The following is an 11535-nucleotide window of genomic DNA, read 5'->3' as shown; positions in this document are numbered from 1 at the left end:
CCCCAAATTTAGGCGAGAAGGGGACTGAAGAGATCTGGCGGCGGGGGAAGAGTGGCTGGGGGATAGAGTGAACGTGCCCCGACACCTCTGGGCAGCGAGAGACTTGCAGATGGAGGCTGTGACATCACCACCGGAGGAGGGACAGCCCTTGATCCCCACAACCCAGGGTCTTCCTTCAAGCTCCGCCTTTATGTCCGACCCAAGGGCCTTGGAATCCCCAGGGAGAGGGTAGGACACACAAGGTCCGTAGGATGGTGACTTCTTTCCTTAGAACAAGGACTGGAAAACCCTTTACCGATGTAATCCCCACTGCCACCTGTCGCTGTCATCGCGACCGGTCGCCTCCCACGCTTGTTGTGGCTGTGGCCGCCTCCAGCGGGACGCTAACAGGGAGAGAACTACAAAATCCGTGATGCTCCGCGGTGTGCGGATCTTTGACTACAGGCAATGGGGGGCCAGAGGCTTCATGGGGATTGTTGTTCCCTCTCTCGCACCCTGCAAAATGGGATGCTCTCTTCCCTCCCCTTTCTTCCTTAACTCCAGAGGTCAAACATTCATTTTCCCTCCCCGAAAGTTACCCAAATGGTATATCCTTACATGGAAAGTTGATTTTTTTAAAATTTGTTTAATTGGAAAGAAGCATAGCTGCTGTGGCCGGGTGAGCTTGTACCCTAACCAGGGCGTCTTCTGAAGAACTGCGCCTGCGTAGCCCTTCTTTCTGCTTGGTCTGTTGCACGAGACTGAGCACGCGCCAGTCCCACGCGCGGGCCGACGTTTTTGTCCCCACGGTCAAAGACAGCCACATAGGGCCCCAAAAAGACGTCCCCGAGGATCCAGAGGGGTCCCGCAGGCTTGGGGATATCCAAGGCTTGGAAGCCCAACAGGCAGAGGCCAACATCGCTCTGAAGAATCTGCAAGATGACAACACAGGACACTGTGTATCATGGGCCTCCGGGTTTGATCATCCCATCTACACCCAGAAGAGGACAAGGAATATTTCTAGCTGGGCATGATGCCATCAGCCAGTGATGCCAGTGCTCCAGAGACAAAGGCAGGAGGGTGGGGAGTTCAAGGCCAGCCAAGGCTATACAGGTAAACTCCATTTAAAAGGAAGGAAGAAATGAAATGAAATGAAATGAAATGAAATGAAATGAAATGAAATGAAAGAGAAGTTATGAAATGGCTCAGCCGGTAAAGGTGCTTGCTGCTAAGTCTGCCGATCTGAGTTCAATCCTCAGACCTGCTCGTAGTAAGAGAAAAGTTAGTTCCTTTAAATTGTCTTCTGACTTCTATACATGTGTTGTAGTCAAGGGCAGGCTCACACGCAAAATAAATTTTAAAAAAATTGAAAGGAAGAATAGAAAAGGGAAAACAAGGTCCAGGCTGAGTGCTGGCACGCCTTTGATCCCAGCCCTTGAGAAACAGAGGCAGGAGGATCTCTGAGTTTGAGGCCAACCTGGTCTATATTAACAATTCTAGGCCTGCCAGAGCTCCACAGTGAAAGTTTGTCTAAGAGCAGAGTTCCTGTGTTGGATACCTGGGCCTGGTGCGTCAGAGCCCCAGCTTCACCCTCTCAAGCTCAGTTGTTGGTACTCTGAAGTCACTATGGCTGCCACCTTACCTTGATGACATAGTCCTGGCCTGTGAGGTTAAACCAGACTCCACCAAGGCGGAAGGAGACAGAGGGAAGCTTTGGTGTCTTGGAACACTGAATGAGGTACTGTGGAAGAAGAGGAACAGTAAAGGGAGGCAGGTGGCTCTTGCTCTCCTCAAGTGGCTTCCTAGTGCCCTGGAGTACAGCTTATATTGATTGGGCAGTCAGGTATTTAGAGTCTCCTGTAGGCTTCTGCTATGAAGTCCAGTTCTACATGTTTCTCCCCTACCCACCTGGAAAGCATGTTGGCTTCCTTCTACTGCCTTCTGCCCTATCACTCAGACCTCCAGACCCACCTGTCCTCTTTCTTAACTTCCTAGTTACCTGCTTCTGTCCCTTACGCAGCAGCTTCCCACCAGTCTACCACCAAATTCCCAAGATCCTCCAGCAGACCCATCAGCACCAAGAGTAGTCCTCACCTGCCCATTCAGGAAGGGATATCCCCCAATGGCTTTATTCAAGGCCCGGATCTCCTCACTAGGTCCTGTGATGAGGGATGTGCCTGTGTCTAGGATGACACTGCAGCCCAGGGCACAGAGACTCAGCTCTGTGCCAACCTTCACACTGTGAGGGAAGGATAGGGCAGGAGCTGTCATCAGAGGCAGGGCCTGGGTGTCCAGACCCTCAGCTCAAACCCCATGATGCCAGCTAGGCTCCTCACCTCTCCATGTGGACCTGCCAGTAGGCGGGGATGGTGACTGGTATGAAGGTGAGGGGAGGTACGTAGTGAGCAGGGTCTGAGCCCCCTAGGACCAGCTCTCCCCCATCAGACCCTTCAGAGTCCCTGCAGAAGCAAAGTGTAGTTAGGAGGTGTTTCATCTGTTGATTTCTGAGGTGGTCAGGGATGGGACTTCCTCCAGTTGGCTTCTAGATGGGTGTGCTGGCTAGTTTTATGTTAACTTGATACCAGCTAGAGTCGTGCTCGCTTCGGCAGCACATATACTAAAATTGGAACGATACCGGCTAGAGTCACTGAAGATTAGGGAACCTCAATTGACAAAATAACTCAATAAAAGATCAAGCTATTAGCAAGCCTGTAGGGCATTTTCTTAATTAGTGATTGATGTGGGAGGGCCATCCTATTGTGGGTGGGGCCTCCCCTGGGCAGGTGGTTCTGGGTTCTAGAAGAATGTCGGCTGAGCAAGTCATGAGAGAAAGCCAGTCAGCAGCTCTGCTCCATGACCTCTGTTTCTGCCTCTGGGTTCATGCCTGTGGTGGTTTGAAAGAAAATGTCCCCATAGGGAGTGGCACTACTATGAGGCCTTGTTGGAGGAAGTGTGTCACTGGGGGGCGGGTCTCTGACACTCTAGCCAAGTCCAGTGGCTCACTGTCATTTCCTGCTGGCTTCGGATCAAGATGTAGAACTCTCAGCTCCTTCTCCAGCACCATGTCTGTCTGCAGGCAGCCATGCTTCCTGCCACGACAATGATGGACTGACCTCTGGAACTGTAAGCCGGCTCTATGCAGTGTTTTCCTTAATTAAAGAGTTGTTTTGGAGTCGGGCAGTGGTGGCGCACGCCTTGAATCCCACACTTGGGAGGCAGAGGCAGGCGGATTTCTGAGTTCGAGGCCAGCCTGGTCTACAGAGTGAGTTCCAGAACGGCCAGGGCTACACAGAGAAACCCTGTCTTGAAAAACCAAAAATAAATAAATAAACAAATAAATAAATAAGAGTTGTCTTGGTTATGGTGTTGCTTCATAGCAATAGAACCCTTAACTAAGACAGTGCTGTTTGAGTTCCTCTCCTTACTTCCTTCACTAATGACCAGTGATTTAAAAGCATAAGCCAGGGCTGGAGAGATGGCTCAATGGTTAAGAGCACTGACTGCTCTACCAGAGGTCCTGAGTTCATATTCCCAGCAGCCTCATGGTGGCTCACAACCATCTGTAATGGGATCCGACGCCCTCTTCTGGTGTGCATGAAGACAGAAGCATAAGCCAAACAAACCCTTTCTTCTCCAGCTTGTCTTTGATCACAGTGTTTTACCATGGCAATAGTAACTCTAACCGAGACAGGCGGGTAGGGGAGTGCAAGCAGGTCCTAGATATGGGGACTGGAAGCAAGACAAAGATGGCATTGAACTCCTGATCCTGCTTCCACCTGCCAAGTGCTGGGCTGCCAGGCATGTGTGATCTGAGAAGGGCCTTTTGAGTATAAGGCTGTGCCTACTAAAAGCTGGTGAGTAATGGCTGACCCTAGCTCTAGGCTGAGCTCTCCAGTGAAGTGCGAGATCTCTTTGGGGTGAAGAAGGAGTCCTTAAGTGCAGTACTTGTCAAATGGGCGTGGAATTTCCTGTTTGATTTCAAAATTGGGGGCATTGTGAACCCACGGTGAGCATTGATGGTATGTCCTGAGTTGCCACTTAGGTTGTGAGGGTTTTTTGTTTTTTTTTTCTCTCTTCTCATTTTTCTATATTGGGTAAGCACTTTCCTGAATGCAGGTAGAAGCTCTTGTGTTGGGAGACTGACTTCCTTCAAGGACCACTGGACTTCCTGTGTTGATAAATGAAAACTTCCTGAAGGAGATTTCTTGGGGGTATTGTTGTGATTGTGTGCCAAGCCGAACAACCAACATCTTGGGAGTTTAGCTGTGCTCTGTCGCAAAAGTTCGTCCCAGCTGGCCTTGATGACTGTTTACCCCCATCATGGAGGGCTAAGGGGGGCATGGGATCCTCACCTGAGTACACAGCTGCTCCCACCTAGGCAACGCTGCTTCAACTGCTAGTGACCTGGGAGAGGTGCTAGAGTGTACAGGCCAGGGGAGACTGAGGGAAGCTCCATCCTTGGAGCTACCGGGAATCCCTCATCTCTCTGGGTGAAGGCTTTTCAGGGACAGCCTTTGAGGTGGAGGAGCACACACACCACTGTGAGCAAGGCCTCGCCTATTCTCTGGAAGGAAGCATAGTAAACTGATTGGTTCCCCAGAGTAAACTGTGGTAGAAGGGTGCCTAGGTATTGGGACACCTTAGGAGGACGACGGTAGATGCCCCTTAAGGGATTTTAGCCATATTTGCACTCCCAGGTATGGAGGTGACTCCCACACAATACCTGTTGAGGTAAAAGGAGAAGACGGCTTTCTCCAGCAGCCCTTGCTCCACCATCGCGTCCAGCGGAGGCTGAACTCCGCCCACAGCCAGAGTGGGGAAGCCGAGGCCCAGGATCCCATCAAAGTGGGCTAAAGCAAAGATCAGGCTGGGCTCCCACAGAGCCTCTCCAAATATCACAGAAGCATCGTGGATCCCCCCGATCTAGGGATAAATTGATGTGGGAACAGTTAGTTCTAGAAACACATTACTCTTCTCACGGCTGAGATCCTGCTTGGGACCATTGGGAAAGGAGTCTAAATGGTCGACATCCCGTTTCTTCCTAAAAAGCCACACACATTTGCTCAGGAGGTTCCACCCCATCATCCAGGCAGCCCCACTTCTGAGGAGGCAATGCTTATCAGCCGCAAAGGAAGCCTCTTATCTTTTTTTTTTTTTTAGAAGTCCCACCCTCTTTCTCAAGAGGCCCCGCCCTTTCACAAGAAGCCCCGTCCTCTTGCTAAGGAGACCCTGTCTCTTTGCTAGAGACATTACCTCTTTTCCCAGCAGACCCTACCTCTTTCTAAGAAGATCCATCCCTTGCCCAGGAGACTCCCACCACCATGACTCCTCACTCCCAACCCCACCCCCACCCCACCCCCCACCCACCTCTTCTCAAGCATCTCCTCCCTGTCTCCTATCAGGGCCTGCCTCCTCAAGCCCCTCCCTGAACCAGATGGCGGTGGAGTCTTGAGTTGCTGAAGTCACCCACAGTCAGATTGTCCTGGCTCAGGATTCCGCTCAGCCTCCCGGTCCCATACTGAATGGCAAACTTGGTCATATTGGGCCTAAAGGAGCTGGAGGCCTTGGGATTAAAGCGATGGTGAAACCCTAATTCAAGAGATGAGATGAGTGTCAGTCAGGGCATGGGAGACTCAGCACCTATGAGGACAGCCTAGGGAGCATGAGGTCAAGTCCCTTGTCTTCTCCCATCCCGACCCTTTGGCCTTCTTCCTCAGGGAAACTCACAGCATGCCAAACTGAAGAAATGACATCTCGTGGACGGAACCCACAAATTGGAAGACCCCGTGTCAAAGACGACGGTGAAATTCTGAGGAGGCGTTCCCAAACCAATATATCCAAAATACTGGGTCTGGTGGCACAAGAGAACACAGGGTAAACGAAGAGCTGGTTAGTCTGCCGCAAGGGTGAAAACGGGGACGCCGAGACTCACGTTCATGAACTTGGAGAGAGGGACAAAGGAGGGGTTGCCACCAGAGGTGGAGGTCCTAGAAAGCTCTGCTAGCTGTTCCCATCCATTCAGTGGGTTTAAGATCCTGTGTCCAAGGTGGATTCGTTGAAGAGGGACACTAGATAGAGAAAGAGACAATTTGAACAGTGACAAACCAATGCATCCAGGAGACCCTCGTGTGACAGATGCCCTCCTTAGGACCTGAAGGTAATGATCCCCGAGGTCCTGTAGGAGCAGTCATCCACAGCAGCTCCGTAATGACCAGGAAGTGCTGCTGAGGGCGGCTGCACAGTCCTACAGAAGAAAGGATCGGTGTACAGGCTCAAAGACCTGCCAGGATCCACATACCTTACGGTAAGCTATTCTCCAGGAAGCAGCATTTCCTGTGGGGTCCAAAGATTCGCCCCCCAACCCCCCAACCCCCACCCCCATCCCTCCGCTGCAGCAAAGTTGATGGGAAGGGAAGCTGGAAAGATGGTTCAGTGAGTGGTTAAGGACACTTGAGGATCCAGCAGAAAACCTGAGATCTGTTCCCAACACCCATACTGGGTGGTTCACAACCACCCGTTCCTCCAGCTTCAAGAGATGCAACACCCACTTCTGTCCTCCCGCAGCGTTGAGCTCACCTCAGATACCCACACACAGATGCACACATAAGCATATCATTAAAAAAGAATGATTAAAAGTATATATAAAAGATGTGCCAGAGTGGGGTGATACCTAGGGGTGGGGGGACCTCCCTCTTCTCAAAGAAGATGGGAAGGAAGGAATGAGGGGAACTTGAAGGAGAGAGGGGCAGATATTGGGATGTAAAGTGAATAAATAATTAGTGAAAAAAAATATATATATAATATTATAGGCCAGGCAGTGATGGCACATACAATTTTAATCCCAGGAGGCAGAGGCCAGATATGTCTACAGAGCAAGTTCAAGAACTACTAAGGCTACACAGAGAAACCCTGTCTCAAACAAACAAACAAACAAACCAAAAAAAAAGTATGTATAAAATATCAAAAATAAATACATAAAATATTTAAATTATACAGTATATATGTATTTATGTACATATATGTTAATTACATTAACTATGTTAACATTTTTTTGAGGTTTAAAAAATGTATTTTATGTGTGTGGCTGTTTTGTCTGCATGTATATCTGTGCACTGTGTACATGTATGGAGCCAGCAGAGGCCAGAAGAAGGTGTCAGATCGACTCCTTAAAACTGAACTTTCAGACCGCTGTGAGCGCTGGGGATCAAAGCTGAGCCCTCTGAGAGAGGAGCCAGTGCTCTTAACCACTGGGCCATGTCTCTCCGGCCCTGCTCCGACAGTTCTTTACATGGGCCCTGTGGAGGGGAGGGAGGACCAAAAGCTTACTGTTGCAATGTGAATTCTTAGGGGCTTCAAGCCTGATGGTGGGACCCATGCTTGGGGGAGGGGGATATAAATGCCAGAGCCTAACCTCACCTTTATAGTACACCATGGCAACACTCAAGCAGGCATACCGACGAGATGCATGGTGGAAGGACAGAACTGATTTCTGCAAGTTGTCCTTAGACCCCTCCACATGGGCAATAAATAAATATAATAAAAGGTAAAATTGTAAAAGTCTCTGCGTCATGCAAAATTCACATGCCAAAAAAAAAAAAACTAAATAAAAGTTGGTGTGTGTAGGTGGTCTTATTTGTTTGTTTGTTTTGAGACCGAGTCTCACTAAGTAGCCCTGGCTATCCTGAACTTCACTCTGTAGACCAGGCTGACCCTGAATTCACAGAGATCCTCCTGCCTCTGCCTACTGACTGTTGGAATTAAAGGTGTGTGCCACCACTGCTTGGCTGAATTTAGTTTTGTTTTGTTTTTTTAAGATACTTTAAAAAAAAATAAGGGCTGGTGAGATGGCTCAGTGGGTAAGAGCACCCGACTGCTCTTCCGAAGGTCCAGAGTTCAAATCCCAGCAACCATATGGTGGCTCACAACCATCCTTAATGAGATCTGATGCCCTCTTCTGATGTGTTTGAAGACAGCTACAGTGTACTTACATATAATAAATAAATAAATCTTTAAAAAAATAAATAAAAATAAAAAGAGATCTTAAGAAATGGCTTGGAGGTAGAGCCCCTGCCTAGAATCCCCCAGTGTGGGGCTGGGGCATAATTCAGTGTTAGAGTAACATGTATAGGAGTGTGGGTTTGGTCTTCAGTACCACAAAGGCAGGACAAAAAGAAGGCAACAAGAGAGTAGCCAAGTATCTCGTGAAGGCTTCCCCTGTCCTCAGCCTCTAATCCACATACAATCGTGATCCAAAAGGATTTCCATGAGTTCCAAACCACCCTGGCCTGCAGAATAAAACTATTGTTAATATATGGTTGGAGAGGGGGTTGGAGAGACCGCTCAGAGATTAAGAGTCCTCTTCCAGAGGTCCTGAGTTCAATTCCCAGCAACCACAAGGTGGCTTGTAACCATCTATAATGAGATCTGGTGCCCTCTTCTGGTCTGCAGGCATATATACAGGCAAGCCACCATATACATAATAAATAAATAATTAAAAAAAAAAAAAGATATGGTTAGAGAGACGGCTCAGCTCTCAAGAACGTTATTGCTCTTCCAGAAGACCTGGGTTTGATTCCCAGCACCCGCATGGTAGCTCACAAGCATCTGTAATTCCAGTTTTAGGGGATCCAATGTCCTCTTCTAGCCTCTGTAGGTACCAAGCATGTATATATACATGTATATATGCAGTGCCTATATATAAATGCATGCATGTGCTGGCTAGTTTTTATGTCAACTTGACAAAACTGGAGTCATTTTGGAAGAGGGGACATCAATTGAGTCATTGTGCCCTCACCAGATTGTCCCATGGGCAGGCCTATGGTGCATTCTCTCTCTCTCTCTCTCTCTCTTTTTAGATGTTCACTGCAGGCAATGCTACCCCAGGGCAGGTGATCCTGGGTTGTATAAGGAAACAGTTGAGCGTACCAAGGGGAGCAAGCAGGGATCCTTGATGGTTTTTGCTTCATTTCCTGCCTTGACTTCCCTGGGTGATGCGTACCTCAGAGTTGTAAACTGAAGTAAACCACTCCCTCCTCAAGCTTCTCTTTTGGGCATGGTGTTTTATCACAGCAACAGAAACCCCAACTAAGCTACGAACTTGTGCCAGGTCCATGGGTGTTGCTGTGGCAGACCTGGTGTGTGGTCTTGGTGGCGAGGATTGTGGTGGCATTGCACTTTGGGCTGAAAAAGTGCTTAAGAACACAGAGCTTGGTTCTGCAGGAACCAGGACGCTCAGCGCGCCGAGAGCAGCGCAGACTATGGAGGCCTTGCTTGTGAGCTTCCAACATGGAGTTTAAAAATGCCTTAAAGGGCTGGAGAGATGCCTGAGTGGCTAAGAGCACTGGCTCCTCCTCCTGAGGTCCTGAAATCAATTCCCAGCAGCCACGTGGTGGCTCCCAACCATCTGTAATGGGATCTGGTGCCTCTTCTGGCATGCAGGTACACATGCAGATAGAACACTTAATACATAAAATAATAATGATAATGATAATTCTTTTTTAAAAAGAGAATGCCTTAAAAACTCTATCAAGGCAACGTATGTGATCTTTTTAAATGAAGAACTACCGAAGTGAAACTTTGCTGGGACAACTGATCCTGGTTAGCTGGAGCTGAGAAATTAGCACTAATTAAAAAGAGATCAGGGTCTGGGCATGGTGGCACACACCTGTAATCACATCAGGGATCGAGTGTCAGGTGGGCTTGGTCTACACAGAGTTCCAGGCTAGCCAGGACTACACAGTGAGACTCTGATGAAGGAGAAGAAGGGGAGGAGGAGAAAGAGGAGAAGGAACCAGAATCATTGAGGTGAAATCTTCTGGGAAGAGTTTCCTCGGGTTCAACACACAGATGCTATGCTTGAGAGGGTGCTGGGGCTGTTGTTGGCAACCACACTCGGCAGTGGGTAAGAGTTTCCAAGGTGCTGCTGGTTCTAAAGGCATGAAGGGGTCATAGAGAGCAGCTGAGGCTTGGCACTGTGGTGCCCAGGAGAAGCTATTGGTGAAGATGTAGCCAGTTGCAGAGACCCTGCATTTTGAAGATGCTAAGACCATGGATGACCACCAGGGGCAGCAGCAGCTGTGGAGTGGAGCCTGCCTGAGCCTCAGAGATGAGCTACGAGTGCCGGGACACACCCTCCGGAGCTTAGATGTCTGTCTGACATCTGACCCGGAGTTTAGCACTATTAATTTGGTTGTGCTTTGCCTTCCTTGGGGCTGTGCCCTGTCTCTTCCCTCTTGGAATGGGAAAGTCCTTGCTCTGGTTTTACAGGTGCCCATGGTTAAGACTTTGAACTTTTTAAGAGACTTTGGAATTTTAGAGAGAGATGAATATTTTAGAGAAGCTTGAACTTTGATCTTTTTAAAAAAGATTTTATATATATATATATATATATATATATATATATATATATATATGATGAGTACACTGTAGCTGTCTTCAGAGACACCAGAAGAAGGTATCAGATCCCATTACAGATGTTTGTGCCCCAAATAAATAAACCTTAAAGTGAAAAGAAAAAGTTTAAAAAAATTTTTTTTTTTTAAAGATCAGGGGCTGGAGAGATGGCTCAGCGGTTAAGAGCACTAACTGCTCTTCCAGAGGTCCTGAGTTCAATTCATACCTTAAATAAATAAATAAATAGAAATCCCGAGGCAAGGCAAAATACTCAATACATTTTTTTTCCAGTTTAAAAAACAAAAATCCTAGCCAGGTGTGGTGGCCCATGCCTTTAATCCCAGCACTTGGGAGGCAGAGGCAGGTGGATTTTTGAGTTCGAGGTCATCCTGGTCTACAGAGTGAGTTCCAGGACAGCCAGGGCTATACAGAGAAACCTTGTCTCGAAAAAACAAACCAACCCCCCCCCCAAAAAAACAACAACAACAACAAAAAAATCCAAAACCACCAGCAGCCAAAACCAGCTCATAGGGGAGAGAGATGGAGGGAGGGACTCTATGAGGGTGCAACAGGAAGTGGCAACAGTAATCGAGATGTAAAATGAATAGTAAATTATATAATAAATTAGTGGGGATGAGCACTCATTTACATGGCAGGAAAGCAGTAAAAGCCGTGTGCAGATGGACGGGTGCGGCTTCTTCAGACTCCACTGCAACGGCTGCTTGAGGGTTTGTTGAACTTGCCTTGAGCTGAGTGTTTACCAAGCCCTGACCTAGAGGCTGGCTCAGATGTTATCCTCCTGGCTCTCTCTCCTGGGGGATGGAGTGTGTTGGGGTGTAGCATGTCCAGGAATGACCTGGGTATCCTATATCTACTGCTCTTGGCATGGACCTGGAAGTCCATGTGGTATGGTGGGTTCAAAATTCAGCTTAAAAGGGGCTTGGGGTTGTGACTCAATTGATAGCATTCACCTATCAGGAAACTCTGGCTTCCACATAAGTCAGGCATGGTAGTAGGCACCTATAATGGTTGGCACGGGATAACCAGAGGCTCATTCTTAGCTATATATCCAGTTTATGGTTAGCCTGGACTACATGAGTTAAAAGAGAGGGGGTGGAAGGGAGGGGAAGGGAGTGGAGGGGAGGGGAGAGGAGAGGAGAGGAG

At 48.4% G+C, this 11535-nt stretch overlaps 1 protein-coding gene across 1 annotated transcript in view; it reads right to left on the bottom strand.

Annotated features, from left to right (window-relative positions):
* Positions 1-618: 618 nt before the first annotated feature.
* Napsa (napsin A aspartic peptidase) overlaps positions 619-11535 on the bottom strand; it is a 13467-nt gene continuing 2550 nt past the window's right edge. Inside the window, exons 2-9 of the mRNA XM_021168415.2 lie at positions 5912-6047; positions 5707-5830; positions 5450-5568; positions 4703-4902; positions 2316-2438; positions 2074-2218; positions 1622-1720; positions 619-911 (exon numbers count right to left, since the gene is read on the bottom strand). Coding sequence (XP_021024074.1) covers positions 672-911; positions 1622-1720; positions 2074-2218; positions 2316-2438; positions 4703-4902; positions 5450-5568; positions 5707-5830; positions 5912-6047 — 1186 coding nt within the window. The 3' untranslated portion in view covers positions 619-671. The remainder of the gene's footprint in view (positions 912-1621; positions 1721-2073; positions 2219-2315; positions 2439-4702; positions 4903-5449; positions 5569-5706; positions 5831-5911; positions 6048-11535) is intronic.

The sequence above is a fragment of the Mus caroli genome, chromosome 7, assembly GCF_900094665.2.
Source record: "Mus caroli chromosome 7, CAROLI_EIJ_v1.1, whole genome shotgun sequence".
In the NCBI taxonomy this organism is placed as follows: Eukaryota; Metazoa; Chordata; class Mammalia; order Rodentia; family Muridae; genus Mus; species Mus caroli.
Note: the sequence above shows the minus strand (reverse complement) of the source record. Positions and strands in the feature narration are given on the sequence as shown.